The sequence below is a fragment of the Trifolium pratense genome, linkage group LG1, assembly GCF_020283565.1.
Source record: "Trifolium pratense cultivar HEN17-A07 linkage group LG1, ARS_RC_1.1, whole genome shotgun sequence".
Taxonomy (NCBI): domain Eukaryota; kingdom Viridiplantae; phylum Streptophyta; class Magnoliopsida; order Fabales; family Fabaceae; genus Trifolium; species Trifolium pratense.
The window spans coordinates 5,488,730-5,507,931 of record NC_060059.1 but is presented as its reverse complement, the minus strand read 5'-3'; the positions used below and the strand labels follow the sequence as shown (position 1 = coordinate 5,507,931).

General features: G+C 31.5%; 4 protein-coding genes across 5 annotated transcripts; all 4 read right to left on the bottom strand.

Moving 5' to 3' along the window:
* Positions 1–2,705: 2,705 nt before the first annotated feature.
* LOC123922538 (heat stress transcription factor A-6b-like) lies at positions 2,706–4,837 on the bottom strand. The gene is made up of 2 exons (XM_045975250.1): positions 4,170–4,837; positions 2,706–3,486 (listed from the first exon to the last, which is right to left on the bottom strand). The coding sequence occupies exons 1-2, from the start codon at positions 4,458–4,460 to the stop codon at positions 2,842–2,844; spliced, it is 936 nt and encodes a 311-aa protein (XP_045831206.1). The 5' UTR covers positions 4,461–4,837; the 3' UTR covers positions 2,706–2,841.
* A 2,017-nt stretch (positions 4,838–6,854) lies between these two features.
* LOC123922546 (1,2-dihydroxy-3-keto-5-methylthiopentene dioxygenase 2-like) lies at positions 6,855–10,071 on the bottom strand. Its single transcript, XM_045975256.1, has 7 exons — positions 9,946–10,071; positions 8,528–8,639; positions 8,334–8,428; positions 8,022–8,136; positions 7,810–7,934; positions 7,328–7,398; positions 6,855–7,245 (listed from the first exon to the last, which is right to left on the bottom strand). Exons 1-7 carry the CDS (start codon positions 9,961–9,963, stop codon positions 7,179–7,181), a joined length of 603 nt encoding a protein of 200 aa, XP_045831212.1. The 5' UTR covers positions 9,964–10,071; the 3' UTR covers positions 6,855–7,178.
* A 1,680-nt stretch (positions 10,072–11,751) lies between these two features.
* On the bottom strand, positions 11,752–15,055 carry LOC123884925. 2 transcript variants are annotated; one of them, XM_045934153.1, is made up of 6 exons: positions 14,858–15,055; positions 14,594–14,673; positions 13,949–14,054; positions 12,825–13,478; positions 12,531–12,731; positions 11,752–12,178 (listed from the first exon to the last, which is right to left on the bottom strand). In XM_045934153.1, the coding sequence occupies exons 1-6, from the start codon at positions 14,951–14,953 to the stop codon at positions 12,131–12,133; spliced, it is 1,185 nt and encodes a 394-aa protein (XP_045790109.1). In that variant the 5' UTR covers positions 14,954–15,055; the 3' UTR covers positions 11,752–12,130. The 2 variants fall into 2 exon arrangements, with proteins under 2 accessions (XP_045790109.1, XP_045790117.1); XM_045934161.1 differs by having other exon boundaries at positions 13,949–14,059; positions 14,858–14,889.
* Positions 15,056–16,063: 1,008 nt separating this feature from the next.
* On the bottom strand, positions 16,064–18,837 carry LOC123914283 (1,2-dihydroxy-3-keto-5-methylthiopentene dioxygenase 1). The gene is made up of 5 exons (XM_045965384.1): positions 18,480–18,837; positions 18,315–18,402; positions 17,884–17,978; positions 16,692–16,931; positions 16,064–16,449 (listed from the first exon to the last, which is right to left on the bottom strand). Exons 1-5 carry the CDS (start codon positions 18,489–18,491, stop codon positions 16,321–16,323), a joined length of 564 nt encoding a protein of 187 aa, XP_045821340.1. The 5' UTR covers positions 18,492–18,837; the 3' UTR covers positions 16,064–16,320.
* Between the last annotated feature and the right edge of the window lie 365 nt (positions 18,838–19,202).

The following is a 19,202-nucleotide window of genomic DNA, read 5'->3' as shown; positions in this document are numbered from 1 at the left end:
TATTTATTTGTTGTAAAAAAATTCAAAATTATTAGGTTGTATGTCATAGCCCATGTTTGAACTCGGATCCTTTCATTTTGTGTGTATAAATTTTCAGTTGTTTTTCATTTATCTATCTATAAAAAAACTTTACTGACAATATTGTTTTCGAGGTTCAAACTTCGACTCCGTAATCTTATTTATTGAATAGAGAAAAGTATTTGAGTCGATTAGTCGTGGGTAAGGGATGTTTCCATTTGGAGATAGATCATCCTCCAACTTCAGTTACAATTGGGCACGTAGAATTTATAGTCTATTTTGACAATCTCATTCCTACCGACATAAAAATCAGAAAATGCTAAGTTTTATAGAAAATGCCCAATATGTTTTATTGAAAATGCTAAGACACATGTCAAGAAATTATATATATATATTTGGACACCCCTTATCTGCTCACGCTTCATTTTATTAATTTTTATTTCTCTTCCTATTCTATCATGATTATAATATGGATCAATATTCATAGTTTTTTTTTTTTTTTTTACAAAATATTCATTATTTTTTTAGTAAATTGTAATAGTAAATTTGTTTTTGTCAAGAAATTTCACACCAGATGTAAGGTAGTTTGAACATTTGTTTTTTGTTTATAAAATAGAGTTATTTATTTTTTTTGAAAAAACTAAAATGATATATATATATATATATATTAACAAACAGCCTTCTCGGCACAAAGTGTGTTGAAATAGACTACATAAGTTTATAAAAAGTCACAGAAAGAAAAATAACTAAGCAAATCATACAAGACCCAAATATAAAATAGAGATAATTATCATATTACAAGCTGATTTTGTAAGGATGATTTATGCCTAATATAAAAATCTACTATGATACCAAATAATTTTCCATTCCTAGTCGATGTGAGAGTTAGTCACTCTCCAAGTGTAAGTTCTCACATTTTATAATTGATCTAATACCATAATCAACTCTCGTTCTCCACCATGCCAAATCATGATTCATTCTTATAAAACTGACTTGTAAGGTGTAAAGGATGTCCTTTTCCAAAAAAGGTGTAAGGAATGTCACTCTTTATAAACTCTAATCAAGACTTTTTTTTTTTTTTTTTTGAAAACATCAAGACCTTATATTTAATCAATGTGAAACTTGATTTTTTTCATTAGTTTTTATTTTTTATTGTTATAAAATTTATTTTTGTCAGAAATTGTAAAATCTATCACATCATTTTTTTTCTAATTTTTTTCGTCTCTCAAGATATATACACATACGAGGTTTCCACCAAGGCGCTGGCTAGCATGCACAAGGCTGCTAGGTCTCCCACCATGCACAAGGTTCCTTATGCATTGGATTAAACGTAGTACATGATATTATGGTGTACTGTCAGCATTATATAATTATTATTTTTTTATCTTTTTTAATCAGCAATTTTTTATTTTTTTTAACTTTTTAGTTTTCGGGAGAAGAGTCTTTATGAGACTGTTTGGCAAGACCAATAAAAAAAACTAATTTATAGTTCCCGTCTTATATCTTATAAGTTAAAATATATGTTGTTTGGTAATAGTCTTTTTACCATGAGCTTATAACTTATTTTAATAATATTTTCTATATGCAATTTTAAATAACTTTTGAGCTTATAGGTTATCAGTTATCACGTTTTCGTCCATTTTTACACTTATTACTTTATCTAAAATCCAATTTTATCCTTTATAGTTATTATTTTTTATAATTGAATATGACATACTTCTACCTACCAGACATTCTGTTTTTTTTATTGTTTCCCTTATACTTTATTTTTTTTTACGAAACGTTATATTTTATTTGGCAAATAATTTTTTTGACAGGTTTTTTGGTAAACATTTTTTTGGTACAGGCAAACGTTTTACTTTTGATCAGGTCGACCATTTGAAGAAAATGCAATTTACATCGTCCCTATCATGCATCTCAAAATATTTATTATATTATATGGATTAAAAATTATTATATGATAAATGTAAACACAACATTTATTATATTTATTTATAAACACTCCATTTATCTTATCAACTATAAGTTATCTGTCATTACCCATAAGCTATAAGTTATCAGCTAGCTTATCAGTCATTCGTTATTTTTACCGAACAAAGTGATGTTATTTTAATAAAGACTCGGCTATTATTTTTCTCGTGGTAAAATTAGTTCTTTTTTTGACTGATATGTTATTTTCCCTTATTACTTTTATAAATTAGTTTGTTTATTGGTCTTACCAAACAGTCTCATAAAAACTCTTCCCCCGAAAACTAAAAAGTTAAAAAAAAACTGATAAAAAAAAAATTTTAAAAAATTCTAATATATAGTGCTGACAGTACACCATAATATCATGTATTACTTTTAATCCAATGCATAAGGAGCCTTGTGCATGATGGGAGACCTAGGAGCCTTGTGCATGCTAGCCAGCGCCTTCCACCAAATGACTTTTACATGGTTAGCTAGCAAGAGCTTTCCACCCTAACTCAGCATTGCAACAAACCCTTTTATAACTTTGATAACCATGTGCCGACAATGAAGCAAGCGCACCATAAACACGAGACATAGCTTTTAATTGGACACGTCAATACTGATAATAGTTTTTTAAGAAAATTGTATAACTAAATGTATCTAGATGTATTAGATACCTGATATACTTTTAATATGAAATATTCGTGTTAAATAGCGCAATGATGGAAATTTGGTCCAAATAAACTCTCACACGCGAGATTAAAGTTAGCATGCATGAAGCAAAATACAGCAACCCAACTATAAATCAATATTATCAATGAAGCCAACTAGAAGAAATAAAATTTCAGCCAAGTTTGGAATTAATAAAACCTCCTATTTAGGAAGACTAGAGGCAAGATAACCAAGTTGCTCAACCAATACTTGTACATCTTCAACATCTACTTCATCTTCAATATCCTCTTTAAACAAATCTTGCCAAAACACTTCAACATCAATCTCTTTATCTCTAATTTCAAGTTGGTTCATGAGATTAGCATGTTCCTCAACATCTCCTACTTCAACATTACTAGGCCCTTGATCAATAGTTCTTCTCCTCTTCTTACAAAAAACTTCTTCTAACTCTTTTCTCCATTCCTTCTTCTGAACCAATTGTTGCAAGAAATTAGGATTTTGCATTGCTCTTACCAAGAAATTCATCATCTGTTTTTGTTTATGTTCATTTCTTTTAAGCCTTTCTTCCATTGCTTCAATGTAAGTTCTAGTATTTTGTTGCTGTTGTCTAAGTTTCACCAATTCAACCATTAGAACTTGTCTGTCGCGCCTTAACCGATCGATTTCAATTCCGTCTAATCCAAATCTTCCTACCTCAACACATGAAGGGTCTAGAGCTTGTTGTTGCATTGCTTGAGATTGATTTGTTTTTCTCCTTCTAGTTATGTTCTTTAAAAGGATTTTTTGTCCTCTTAGAAACATCTCATTAGCAAATTCCCACCTATCTGGATCAACCTTTTTAAATCCCTACAATAAATATCAAATTTCTTCCATTTTCAAGGCATCATATTAATTAACAAAACTTCAAATATATAGGGAAATCCAATTAAGATAAGGTTATTGTAGCATTGCATCTAAATGCACTCCATAATTGGTTCAAAATTGCGGTTAAGGTCACAGTTGCAATTACGTTGCAAACCTTATAATATTTTAAAATACAGATAAATGTGTCTGCACTTGTAGATTTGATGTCATTGCAAAAACATTTAAAAAGTTTATATTTTGGCCCTAATTTCAATTTTCATCTGCAATTGGACTAATCCCTCAAGATATATAACTGTACAGATTAATCTCTCAAGGTAAGTGAGATTTATTTAAAAAATTGATATTTCCCAACATATATTGTTTCATACACACCGGTCAGGAATTAGACAAACCAAACGGTTATAAGGATACAAACATCTAAATTTGCCACTTGTGTCACAACATGTTGGTATCGCAATTTAGAACTATACAATTCTATATCTCATGAAAACAAATATAATTCTCAAGTTGTCATATAGGTTTGCTTCATCTCATCACAATATTAATAAGAAGACCAAAGATCACAAATAAAATAATCACACACACACACACATATATATCACCTCCAATTAATCTTGAAGAGTAGAAATAAATTAAGAGAATTTGAAGCTATATATAGTACTCACATATGTGTTAAGTTGTCTGACAAAACTGGTGAAATTGTTGTGCTTGAAGAATCTAGGGAGAAGACTAATGGAAAAGGCTTGAGGATCCCAAACAACAAAGCTATTGTTCCCTCTACTCCATGAAACTATATGATTTGTGGAAGGATCATCAACTATATCATATGTTTTTGTAAGGAATGGTGGAGGACCATTTTCATGAAGTCCTTCCATTGGTTGAGGATCACCAACCACACAAAATGAAGAACTTCCTCCCACAAACTCCTCCTTAACTCCACCATGATGAAGATTCATATTCACAAAAAGGATATGTTTTGGCAAATATTGAGGTTTGAATATTGAGAACTTAAACTAAATAGATTGATCATGATTAATTACTAAAACAAAAAAGGAAAATTAGATCATATGTGGTTTCTATGTAAAATTTAAAGCTCATAAAAAATAAGAACATGGTAATTGGAGTTTGGAAGTGTTTGGCATCATGAAGTTATGTGAAGGAACAAGAAGCAAGTGCATGTGTTGAGTTTTGTTAAATTTATAATTATAAATGTATGTTGATGCTTATGTTCTTTTAACTTTTTACTTTATAGATATATTAGTATTATATGTCATGTGACTAATGGGGAAGGTAAAGTGCAAGACAAATCCCACATGTCGACTATATATTTTTCTCTTTTTTCTCCTTATGGAAAGCCGTTGCACCTTCCATATTACATCATTTTATTTGTTTGAAAAACCCATCTATAAAACCCTTTTGTTTATTAAGCATACTTGCATATTAGAAAACTACATAAATATAAGATGGTGGCATTTCTAAAATAATGAAATCATATGGACTTTTGATGATGATGATGATACAAAGATGAAGAACAAGAGACATATTGTAAGTGACAAGACTATGGTGGGGCGATGGACGTTAGATGCCACACTTTTGCTTCACGGGAATTTAGTTCTATGCCAATCCGGGTGCAAGGCAACAACCTTATGTGCAAGCGTATAGTGTCAGACGCCAACCTAGGCGTTTGGTGTAATGGCTTGCACATGAGCGCAACATTGATGTTTGGTTGAATGCTAAGAGCCCTCTAAGCGCAAAGCAACATGCCCTATGCACAGTCAAACTTAAATGATTTCGTGCATGGAAAATTGTGTATTATTTACTACTACTATAGTAGTAAACAATAAATAATTGCAAGTTGACAAAGTACTCAGAATTGAATTTGACAAAAATATTGTAAGCTTCACAATTTGACAAAAATATATGGTGGTGGATGGGGCACGATATGCTACCTAGTCTGGCAAATGAGAGATCGAAACGTGTAAGCAAATATACTTTTTATATTGAATAAAATATATAGTTTATGGGAGAGGAGAGATCTTGTAAAAAATTATAGAGATTAGAGAGATGAGACAAAAATTATTAAAATAATACTAATACTCCAATAAAAAGAGATGAGACTAGAACATGATCGAATATGCCCGACATCATCAAAATTCAAAAAGCAAAATCACATATAATTGTAGTGTCCCATGTCTTGCTTTTTTTGCCTTTTGTTTTTCTCTTAAGCACTTAATTTTGGTTTGTCTAATTCAAACTTTAGAATCAAATCACCTCATTTGGCATACTATTATAGTATTAGGCAAATTAAAGCATGATTAGGTGGAGACGTGGAGTGTTTCTCGTCACTCAATTAAGACCACTAATCTCCCTAGTTAAGAAGCATTGTATACTTGTATTGCATGATCACGTGTATTTGTGGACATATCATTCGTGCGGTTTCGTCTAACATGAAAGAATGATTCAAGTAATGCATAATGTATAAGATAAGTCATGAATAACATTATAATGAATACAAATTTTACAACATTCACCGTTGGATTGAAAGTTTATATCATATAGATCATACATAAATTTATTTAAAAAATTAAAAATCATTTAATATATTATTAAAACATATTAAAATTCACAGTTTATGAGTTTTTGTTTCCCTAAAAATTTACCTTTTAAAGTAAATAAGTGAAAGATCCTGGGTTGGAATCTGGTTCATGTGTATTATTGCAATGTTTTTAGTAGCATATAAAAAGCAAGGTTATTATTAAAAGTATGGTTGATGATGAATTGTTCAACCTACATGTGTTTGATGCATTATAAGTAGGATATGTTGAGAGATTTTTCGTAATAAAATCGAAGAACACGACTGATAAAGCCTTCAGAAAATTTTAGTTGAAAAATCTTACAAAATTATGTGATATTGCTAAGACACTCTAGTTGAATACTATCTTTACTAGAATCTTCTATTCATGTGTTAAAAAAAACTCTTCTATTCGTGGAGTAGGATGTGACTTCTCTGCATGTATACAGAGTGGATTCATATATATTGAAAGGAAGGAACTTATTTGCCAAAGATATAGTTTTTGTCTTGCCTTGGAATGACAATATCAGTTGCTTGTCTAGAACTGAACTGAGCAATGATGAAATAGCAGAATAGAGGAAAATCACCTTCCATTGCGTCCACCAACGACGCTATTTTCTACCTCAGAGTTGATGACTCGACTCTTTCCAACTCGACACAACAAAGTCTTTTCTTTTTTTTTTTCCTTTTTCAAAAGCTAATAAAAAATACTTTTAAAATTTTCAGCATAAATGATACTCAGTATCTTACTAAAAAATGAATTTATCCCTAAATAATCTTAAACAAACACGCTCAAACTCCTTTAAAAGTCGATTGCAACCAATACAGCACAATACAATACATTAACATTTTATTTATGAATGTTTATTCAGTCCCCAGTACTGATAACAATACTTGTAAATGCAACTTTTTATACAACACAGACAACAAACACCATGGATATACTATAGTATGTAACATCAAGACTTTAAGGTTACTCACATACCACAACATAAAAGGATGAACCTCTTTGACATAGAGACCATTATTTTTTTCAAACTTCATTTTAGTATCAAAGCCTTAGTCCTTTCTATCCGATGTTACAATCAGGCAGAACCGAATCTTAAGCAGTGGTGTCAACAGTATGGTTGGCAACATCTTTCTCCACGAAAGTCTTGATATATTGCCCTCTGCACATTGAAAACAGAATGTGAGGTTCGAAAAAAGTCTATGATAGTCTCATATGCTGCTATTAAACCAGTTAAAGCATACCTTGCAGGGAGATGATCATGTGGGCGATTGTATGGAGTCCAAACTGGTTCACCAACAAAAAATCGCAAAGCCTGCATAATTACAATCATGTAAGAAACATGGATGAAGTAGAGGGATCTCAGCAAATGTTAAGATTAAAAATTAAAATAAAAAATAAATTAAAAAAAAAAAAAGAAGTTAAAATGCCGCATAAAAGATAACAAAAACAGTCTTGCAATGTCACATCTCAAGTTACACCTTCATCTTTGAAATCAAATCCTTCTGTTTTCTAAAAAAAATTGTGAAGGTCGGACGCACAAAAGGACTTCCAAAAAGGGCACAGACAATGTCCTAAAGTATTCAACGAACCAAGTTCAAAAGCTAAAGTTTCCCAAAAATGGGATAGACCGACAGAAAAATGAGAAGCTAAGGGGGTATAATGATTTTCTATTAGCAACGGATGAAAGTAGTGTAGCTACAATTTGCAAATATGCAATCAATACCTTAATATAATTGCTCTCATCCAATGTAAAACGGTGATAAATTCCAGCAGGTAAAATGATCAGTCCTCCTTTCTTCACCAATACACGGATCCAAGCCTCATTGCGATCCCTCACATCAAAATAACCTAAAGAAAAACAGGAAATACTTAGCAACTTAACAGGGTAGGCATGGTAACGAGAAAATCAACTCAAACAAAAAACTTTGCTCATACCACTTCCAGCAACACAATAGCGGATCTCCTCATCAGTGTGCAGATGCTCCTCAAAGAAGCTTTTGATCTTCTCTTCATAATTTGGCAACTTTTCTGGGCAGACCTCACAAACATCCTGCAGAAAATGTGCTCAGATAAAAATGTAAAAAGCATGACATAGCCACTTAGCCAGAATGTTAAAAAGCGGACATTTGACATCCAAGCAAAAAGAAAAAAAGTTACTTCCCATAAATAGTTCTGAATGTTACATATAACTAAACAGACATGGTTTTGCATATTTTGTATATTTCTTTGTATATTAGCATGACTAACCAAGTACGAGTAACCGCGTTCTTCACGGATCTTTTTCAGCTCTGGATCTGTATCAGGGTTATCGGCATCTAATTTCCAGCTAAGAACTCCAAGTTCTGCAATGTTAACACGAGTCATAGTTCAGAAGTTACTTGTGAGTGCAAACCCTACAATTAGGCTATAAATATAACTGACACCTGCAACAATAAGCTTACCAGCAAGTTGATCCAATGAGACAAACTCTTTGGGTTCTTTGTGATGGGGAAGTCGTTGATCTTCATTGCTATCATCCATATACCATGCTTGAATAACTTCTTCTCGGGGATCCTACAATAAATGACATATAAAAATATGATTACTCTTATTTCTGCCACCTCTTAACAACCCAAAATGTAACAGAAGCAGTAGTGTACACATATTACTGAGTTGGCAATTTGAGCAAGTGATATAAACAAGATTGGGCTTAATCCTTCTAAAGTGAGGGAGTGCAATTTAGAGGACATAATAAAGGGATAACCATCCCTTGAAAACTAACAATTAAGATTTCGATAAAATAATTGTACATGGATAACAACAGACTATATAGTTGTCAAATGCTGAACAGTTGTTGGTAAATTATTGTATCAAGTATAAATCATTATCATTCTGCACTTTGTTTTTTAAAATTCATCCTCTCAAATCAAGTTTCAAATCAAATGAAGTAAAGATTGTATTTGTAATCAGAAAACAAAAATAAAACAAAAAACTGTTTCAAAATAGTAAATGGACGGCTTAAGAAACATTGCATTTTCATACCACATCAACACCAATACAAAATAAGGAAACTAAATTTTAAGAGCCACTTGCTTGCTATAGGACATTATGACACCAAAAAAAGACAGATATCATCCAATTCTCACATCTCACAACCCACATCCCAAACTATTATTTGTGTCCCCGAAGAAGTGACCCAGTAGTAAAGATTGAAACACCAAAGGAACACTTCTTATGATCCTAAAAATAAGAAAAAGTTGGATCAACGAAAGTTGATGTATGTAGTCCAAATTTTGAATTAGATACATCAACTTTTGTTAACTTAATTTTATAAATAATTGATCTATTTAGTCCAAATTTTGAACCAGATACATATAAACTTATGTTGACGTAATTTTCTAAATAGTTGATGTATGTAGTCGAAATTTTGAACCAGATACATCAACTTTTGTTAACTTAACTTTATAAATAGTTGATGTATGTAGTCCGAATTTTGAACCAGATACATCAACTTTTGTTGCCGTAATTTTCTCTGTATAGAACTAAGGGTAGAATTACGTAGCAATCCCCTCGCCCTAGCAAATTAACGACTAAACAATACGCATATACAAAAACCTATAAAACCTAGTTTACTAATTATGTCCTGAAAATATGAGTGATAACAAATAGTAGCTCATTACCAACATAATTAGACATAACACCATTTATGTACTTAATAGATAATCAATTTTGAATTCAAAATTTGTAAAGATTTGACATATGTTTTGTCTCATATAAATTCCTATAAAACCAAAAAACCCAGCAGTAGTACACACGCAACAGGTTGAACAAATCTAAGAAAGGCGAAAAATAATGAATGAATGAATGAATGAATAAATACCTTGTTGGAGGAAACCATGACGATGATGATGATAAAGAGTTTTGAGTTGTTATTCTTCTATCGATCGGGTTTATGCCCGCAAATGCTTGATGTTTACGCGATTTTATAATTCCCAACCACACCCATTTATTTACCAAAACGCCCTTCTCTATGTTGGAATATTTTTTTTTTAGTTTGTTACGATTTTTTTTTTTATTTTTTCAAAATTACATATTAGTCTTTTAACAAAATTTTAGATAACTACTCCCTTCCATCTTCATATAAGAGAAATTTTATTTTTTAAATTCATTGAGAATTTAATGTATCTAGTTCATATTATTGACTAGATACATTAGATTTGTAATGAATCTAAAAAGCAAAGTGTATTTTATATTAAGGACCGGAGGGAGTATTACTATTAACCAATCGTTAGTTGGTTTCAGTGGTGATTGACACTGAACTTGGTAGGAAGGACCACGGTTCGATCCCCTGCGACTGCGATCGAGAGGGAGCTGGAACCACTTGATGTCAGAACTGATCCCCGGACCAGATTAAACTGGTGGTGAAAGAAAAAAAAATTAGGTAACTATTATTTAGTCCTTTTCTCTAAAATAATCTTTTTTAAAAAAAAAAAAAAAAACACCATTTAGTCCTTTATTTTTATGTTATTTTTTATCTTTAATTTATGTTTGTATATGATTTTTTGAACATCAAATCTATGATTTTCTTTTAAGACATAAAATGTATTTATGATTGAGATTGAACAAAGAAAAAAAACTATAAATTTGAAATTTAAAATTCATATTCAAACATGAAAAGGACTAAAATGTTATAAAAAAAAGAAAAAAAATAAATGACTAAAGTGTTAACTGAAATTATGTTAAAGGACTAAAATGTAATTTTACCATTTTTTTTACTACTTTCATCATTTTTCATTTTATTTTCCTTGTGTACTTTAGTTCCTACAAAAAAAAAAATTTACTCCCCATCTATCAAATTTTTGTGTTGATGATCTTGCGGATATGACTTAGATTACAAAAAGACTTTATTATTTTTTACGTTTGTCGTGAGAAAATTCAAGAACGTTTGAATGCTGATGTATTCGGAGTTTCAACTTCGAGACCAGTTGCTTTGTAGTTTCCCTGTTCTTGGGCTTTTGCCAAAAAAAAGAGAGAGTAAGATAAATATAATTTGCTTTTAATTCATAAGTGTTGAAATTATTTATAGTTCTTGAAAAACATAATTGTTGGTCTTTCTTATTTATAATTTGGGAGAAAGAAAATGGTTTTTTCTTATAAAATAATCTTTATTGCAGACTTATAAAATACTAACAAACAAAAAAAAAATCATACAAATTTATGGGTAATTTGGGAAACGGAGGATAGAGAATTGAAAATTGACCTATGGTTTAGGTGGCACCTTCACTAGATATATATTCACATTCACATTCACATTCACAATCACATATTCTAGCTTTGACTTTTGACAATTTTTTTCAGAAATAATTATTTTAATAAAAGAGAGTATTAAAAACTATCTTTTTTGTTTTTTGCTATACAGTTGATGACCTTTGGAATTTGACTTTCATAGAGATACAGATACCTATAGTATATTTGTACAATACATTCATATATTAGTTCTTCTTCACAACATCATTTGTCCATGCTTGTCTTGTATTTTTTATTGGAAAAATCATAGTCAGTAAGCTTTAAAATAACAATATAAGTATATAAAAATAAAAATAATGTCACATGTTAACATTCTCCAAATAATAATAAAGAACGGTTTATAAAGAATTAGATGATAATAAATACTAAACAATTTATATCTTAGAAACACAAAGAGGACTATTTCCTTTTATTGTGTAACCACAAACCACAGTCTTGCATCAAAAGCAACGTTCACAGAATGAAAACTTAATTTTGAAGCACCAAATTCATCTGCATGCAGTATAAGTTCCAGGAATGTACAAAGAAACCTTTAACTATAACTAATAAACACAGTATTCGGAAATCGACGGAAACAAGCTACCATGAAGAAGAAAACTTTAATAGACCTTATCATATACACTTAAAATGGATGATTTAATTATAAAACAAACTTTGCTATAAAATTATTATATTTATACATGAATTTCACCTTGGATTGTGAAGCTGTTTATTTAGGGATGTAAACATATTTGGATCAGAATGGATTGCCAGTAAGGCTATTCTGCATGTTCCAAGGCTCTAGTTTCTAATGCTATTGATATTTCCTGCAAAGATAAAGGGCGTGGTTATGTTAGATGATACATCCATTTTGTGAGTATAAACACAAATATTGCTACAACTCGTATATGCTTACAAAGTCGTAGTAATGGAATTTACCATTTCGTTTGAGAAATGAAGAGGATCTCTACCTAATTCACGAGTGTGACTTGCCATTGGATATTATTAGAGTAAGATGAATATACAAACCATCATTTTATATTTTATTAATTTATTTTGTTTCTCTCTTTCTTCTAAATGAAAGTGAAGAATTTGGATCCTTGTGATAAATTGATAATCCATGGCTATCTATTTGAATAATTAGAAAAAATTGGTATATCATAAATAAATGTAACTTGCCTTTAGCTTTGCAGTACTTGAGAACAAGCAGCTTGATGTGATTGCCTGCCCATGATCTAAAAGCCATCCGACTTCACTTAGCGTTTCGCCATCCTTGTTTTGTTCAAATGAACACCAAAGTTGCTTAGGAAGTAATACATAGTTTTCTCCATCTCTAACAGTCTTCTGTGTTTTGTCATCTAAAAGCTCTTGAAAGATCGCCTGGATTTACATAGAAAACCGTGTAATGTAACCAATAAAACAAGAACAATACATATATGAAAAACAAAGGGTAAGAGAGATCCTTGCACTCACAGTGTTTGCAGTGCCAAAAGTGGAGACATCTTTAGATCCCTGCCAGATACCAGTAATATCTGAAGCAGTCACCGGTGGTGTAGAAGCAAAAGCAGAATCGCGAATGGCACAACCTCCTAGTTGATCGCCATTTCTGAATGGTCCATACCACTGCTCACGAAATACTCTAATACCTTGTAGCTTCAACTCTGTATTATTTAATACACGGATACGCTGAACAATCCTAACCCGAGATTCAAAATCTTGAGGATTGATCAAGCAGTATTCCAACTCTATTAAGTCATCCTTCTTTTGCCAGAGAGCAACGTAAGAGCCACTAGGTTGGTAAGCAAAGGCGGTAACTCCACTGTTTTCTCCACCAACTTTTCTCTCATCGGAATTGTATACCGTAGCAGCATCAGCCTCACATCCAACCGTGGGAAGCAACTGAATGGACCTGTACTGAAGAACACGATCCTCTGTGTCAGCAAGAGTGGGGCATTGAGTTTGCCAATCAAATACTTTGACCTCCCACTCTCGGTATGCTTCAGGCACCACCGACTCTGGAAGTTCGATTACCGTCCCTTGATTACTGAAATCTGCTCCAAATCCATCCCATTCACCCGATATTTTTCTGGCAAATTGTGACCAAGCTTCATTACTTTTGTCATGTACCTAGAGAAAAGTTCTAAGTCCATCATAATATGGAATAGCCAAATTGGTATTTTAATTACCTAGTAATAGCATAGCATGAATTCCAAACACGACAAAAGAAGCATAAATTTCTATCATTCTAGATTATATCCGTTATCCACAATTACGGATAAAATCAACAGCAGCAACAAGTTACAAAATCACAATCAACAATTACGTTCGATAAAAAAAAGAACGATTGGTCCTTCAAAAATATAGGCTACATTACATCAGTCCTCCACTTATACCAAATTCAGTCCTTAAAATAAAAGATTCCATACAACCAGTTTCATCCTTCAAGGACCAACTTAGGTAAAAATGCGACATTAAAGTACAAATTTGATGTACATCTAAATGGGAAGACCATTATAATGTCATGTGTATATATATTTACTCAAAATTCAAAAACAGAAGGATAAGAAACAAGTTGACAGAAACACGTCTATTCTTACTTGATGAGAATCAACTTCAGTCAGTACACCTATCATGCTATCAGTTTCGTCGGTTTCTTTCACTGCTTCCCTTGCATCTTGATTGGCTACAGACATTATAGTTCTCCTGTTCTAGATTCAAACACTCCAATTTACTATTGACAGCTTCATCAATAAGAGTATGCTATAATAATAAGACAACACACTAGATAGTACTATGGGGGAAAATGTCAACTTAATCCGTAACAATAAAGTTTAGATACATCGACAATTTCCACTTGCCCATTTTTCACTCCAATAAACCATACAAAGGAAATTAAATTAAACCACAGATAACAATGAAAGCAACAACATTTAGAAAATTAATAGCATGTTTGAATTAACTTATTTGAGATTATCTACTGATATAAACATATGCGACCGTGAGAGCTCATGGAAACAGCTTATGACATGTCTGTCTATAAACAGTTTTGAGTTTATTTTCATAAGCTCTCCACTCCAGCATAGCTTAAATGAAAACAATTTTATCTTTTTGTTATAGAATTAGAAATAGCTTATACATAAACACTTATACGATAAGTTATGCTGCTATAAGTGGTTAATTAAATTGTTTATCGAAATAGAGGCTAACTACATGGATAAGTATGAAACATGGAATATTATTACCTCATCCTCCAATTGAAAGAAAATGGTCTTAAACCCAGCAATAAGAAAACCCCAAATTTCTTATTTTGCAGCAGTGAACCCTGAATAAGAGAAAGATAATATTTTTAAGCATAATTATTAAAACCAATCAATCATGAAGCTAAAATAAGAAAATTTTATTCCATAAATTATGAATTAATCTCGGAAAGAATAAATAAAAGAAACAGTTTGAAACATTAGAATTGAATAGAATGAATGAATTGATGAAAGAAAGAAAGAAAGTACATGTGGTGGTGGTGGATGAGTAGAGGATGAGAAACGGCGTCGTTGAAGAATGGATGGAGAAAGTGAAGTTGTGAGGTTCAGAGAGAATGAAGCCATTACAGTTACAGTTACAGTTACAGTTAAAGTTACAGAGCAACTAACTAACCTTGTATTGTACTTTTAACGGCAGAGCAGAGGATCTGTGTCTCCTCGGTCTATCCTATGTAGTCACACTTCAACCAGACATATATCACTTCGTTTTTTTCATCAATTTTAAATATTTAAAATACAAATTTATGTACAATTTTTATTTTTGACCAAAAATATACTATGTTACAACTTATTTAAATAAAAAGTGTAAAATATGTGATAAATCCGTCACAAGTTATAAATTGATGACTACATGAAGCACGGATACCGGACACGATACGGACACTAACATGTTGATACCAATAAAAACTTGAAAAAATAACATAATTTAGTATAATCATAAGTGTCTGTGTCGGACACGGACACCGATACGTGTCGGACACGGACACGCCTAATCTGAGGACGGTTGGTGTTTCCTAGTGTAAACATTGATTAAATAAATAAAAAATTGATGTATTTAGTATGAAATTTAAACTAAATATATAAGAAAAATGAAAGGAATATTTATCAATTTGACATAGATTAAAAAAAATAGTTAATTTTGTATAAAAAAGATAAGTTATTAGTTTTTTTATAAATTTATCATCCGTCAATAGGAAATGGAAATCAATATAATTGAAAAAAGAGATATTAATAAAAATAAAAATTAAACATTAATATTTTATTGATATTGTAAATTAATTTATAATTTGAGATAAATTATTTTTTATAAAGCGACTTATAATTTAGAACGAAAGAAATAACTTCAAAATTTTGGTCTAATTGTTATAATGCATACTTGAATTCGGAGGGGTACTTATAGAATTAGTGTCAAAATAACCAAATTAGAAAGTTTCTCATCATAATTTTCTTGGATATAGAATTATACTATTATTTTTCGTTATGATTCATACTCTCAAAATTATGCTCTTTTTTTTGAAGTCTTTCATATCAAATTTAGATGCTAGATAGAATGACTTAATTATGATCACAATATCAATAAAGTACAAAAAATGAGCATGTGATCATGTTGAAGAGTTTGGAAAAGCGTTGGAAGTAACAATGAGTCAATGCTCTAAGTCGCATGAATCACACACGTTTTCGCCGATGCCTGACAAATATGAACATTGACATAACATTTTTTTTGGTACAACGTAACATATGACATAACATTTACTAATGCTCTTAAGATTATTTAAGACAACTTCATCCCATGTTTGATCTGTTTTAGGTTCATAGATAGGTCTTATTTTTAGAGTAAAAAATCTATACAATAACATACAAACAGTTCCATCACAAACTATAAAGTTATAATGTCTAAAAGAAGATATATAGTTGCATATGTTCTGAGGGTCCTAATGAGCTGCAAGTGGCACTCCAGTTTTCTCATTGAAGACCTTAATGTATTCCTTTCTTGCAGGGTTATCTTCCTGTGGTCGATTATATGCCGTCCACACTGGCTCGCCTTTAAACAACCTCATTAACTGCACAAAACCACCAACATATGCAGATTACAAAACAATTAGTTCTACTCAAACTCAACTGATATAAAGCGTTGAATCTTGATCTTTTTAAAGTTTTAAACAACCTTAAAACTGTACTACTTTTTATTCTACTCTCCACAGCCCAAAAATGAAGCCTTGATCAAGGAGTTGAGATCAAATTGATAACTGTAATTCCAGACTCTCAAGCTTAATCAAGAGAATTGATAACTGTAATTATGTACCTTCACATAGTTACTTGTGTCGAGAGTGAACCGGTGGTAGATTCCAGCTGGTAAAATGATAAGATCACCGGCCTTGATCCAAATGCGAACCCAGCGATCGTTTTTGTCTCGAACATCGAAGTAGCCACATCCCTCCAAACAATAACGAATCTCTTCATCCTGATGAATGTGCTCAGTGTAGAAGTTCTTCAACTTCTCTTCATAATTTTCAACTTTCTCTGGGCATAAATCAAGCAGATCCTAAAACATATTCAAATAAAACAGAAAAATATTCAAGATACAAAGATGATATGGTTGAGTATGGCTCATATTTGCTAATAAGTGGACAGACACTTGAGCGTAACATAGCAAAGCGAGTGGAGCTGAAAGCGAAACGAGCGTACCAGGTGCTTTTCCCAAGCCCCCCGGTACGGTTTATGAGTGAACTGGATTATTGCATTTAAACAAAGTTTTGTACTCTATAAACCTTAATTCATTTCATAAGAGAAAACTCCAACAGTCACAATGTTTTAGAAGATGCAGGCACAAATTGACCAAACCAAACTTCATGATCAATCATTGTATTTTCTCGCACTTTAGAACATGATTTGCTATTCTAAAATATGAACCTTGATGTTCCCGTGAGCGTAGCTCGGTTGGTAAGGATATTGCATTCTATATGTAGGACCGGAGTTCGAACCGGGATTTCCCACTTATTCATCTCAAGAGGTGAATTTCTAACCATTAGGCTACTTGACCAAAACAAAATATGAACCTTAGCGAATGGTTAGCAAACCATGGCAAATTTAAAAAATGAATTCCCCTTCAAAAAGTGCAAAAATCTCAAAGACCAAAGTTCAACCAAAATGTTCAACTTCAACAGGCCAAAAATTAATCTTGAAATCACCATATATCCAACAACTATACTGCAGCTGTTCCAGAATAATATAGTATAGCTGCTAAGCCATATGCACAGCACAGCATGTCCGAGGAATTGTATATAACTATCTTATACAAGTCAAAAATTAGAAGGCCATTAATTAATAAATAAACTATATAATAAGTCATATGTTCCCTATTTTAATCTCAGAAAAACATGTTAAACCCAAAAAGAAAAACTCTATTTCAATTATTGTATTGTATCACGAAAAAAACTCAATATGAATAACCGACATTAAAAAAAGCAAATGGAAAACAATACAAATAGTATTACCATGTAATTGTATCCCCTGGCTTCTCTAATCTTCTTCAACTCTTGATCATTTTCATAGTCATTAGGGTTCAGCTTCCAGTATAAAACCCCCAATTCTGCAAAAAAATGACCATTTTCCCTCAAATTAATGTCACAGTATATATATATTAGATGTAATATTTTTATAATAATTAGTTACAATAAAGTAAACTATATAGAGGACTAACAATTGGTCTAAATGATAAGAGATTTGAACTCCTTAAGTAGACGCTCAGGGATTCGATCCGTTACTCATGTATATAGAGAAAATTTAGTTGGAAGAGGAGAACAGTCGGTTAGGGATATCTTGTATGTCCTATAATTAGTTACCGCTAAATGACAGTAGAAACTTTATAATAATAAAAAAAAAAAAAAAAAAAAACTATACAAAGAGAGATGATTGTGATGAATACCTGCTAATTGGTCCAAGGAAACAAATTCATTGGAGTTGCCATGGTGAGGAAGCCTTGGGTCTTCATTGCTATCATCCATGAACCATGCCTGTCACAAATTTTCAATAAACATCACAAATCTTAGATTAATTGAGATTAATTAATTAATAGAGAAATAAAACTCACCTCAATCGCCATGAGTAACAATTTTCTAGTTTCAATGACTCTTCTCTTCTCTAGCTTACTCTAATTCGTTTCGTACACAAATATATATGCTGATAATGTATATTTATATTTGTTACGAGACATTAACAACAATTAATAAAAAAAACTGCATAATATTATTGTGGTGTATTTTAACACCCGTGAAAAAATATCAACAATGTCGTTTTATGAGATTGTTTCTTTCTGGCTGGGTCGGTGCTGGCTTTCTAGTTTTTTCTCTTATTAACTCAATTTTATTTTTTATTTTATGTCACAGAAAAAATATACCACAATATAATTAAACAGTTTTAATTTATCATAATCAGTAACAACACAGTGTGGTACAATTGATAGATATTTAGACCCCTTTATCATTTAATTCTAAGTTCCAACCCTGAGCTTTCTCCATCTCCTTAAAACTATGGGCTCCACTGCTTGACCTACACCTGAGCACCCTATTTTATAAATAGTACGTAGTACATGTCTTCTTCTTTTATTCAGAATAACTCAACAAACCTTTACATTTGTTCTACCAGAAACGCACCAACATCATTTATGATAGTGCTGAAGTAATTCAGAACCAAAAGAAGCATCAACATCACTGACTAAAGCATTTCCTCACTATAAGTAAATATTTCTCAGTATAACAATTACTCACCCCGAAATGAATAGTAACAATCACAATAAAATTTTGACTGCAATGTC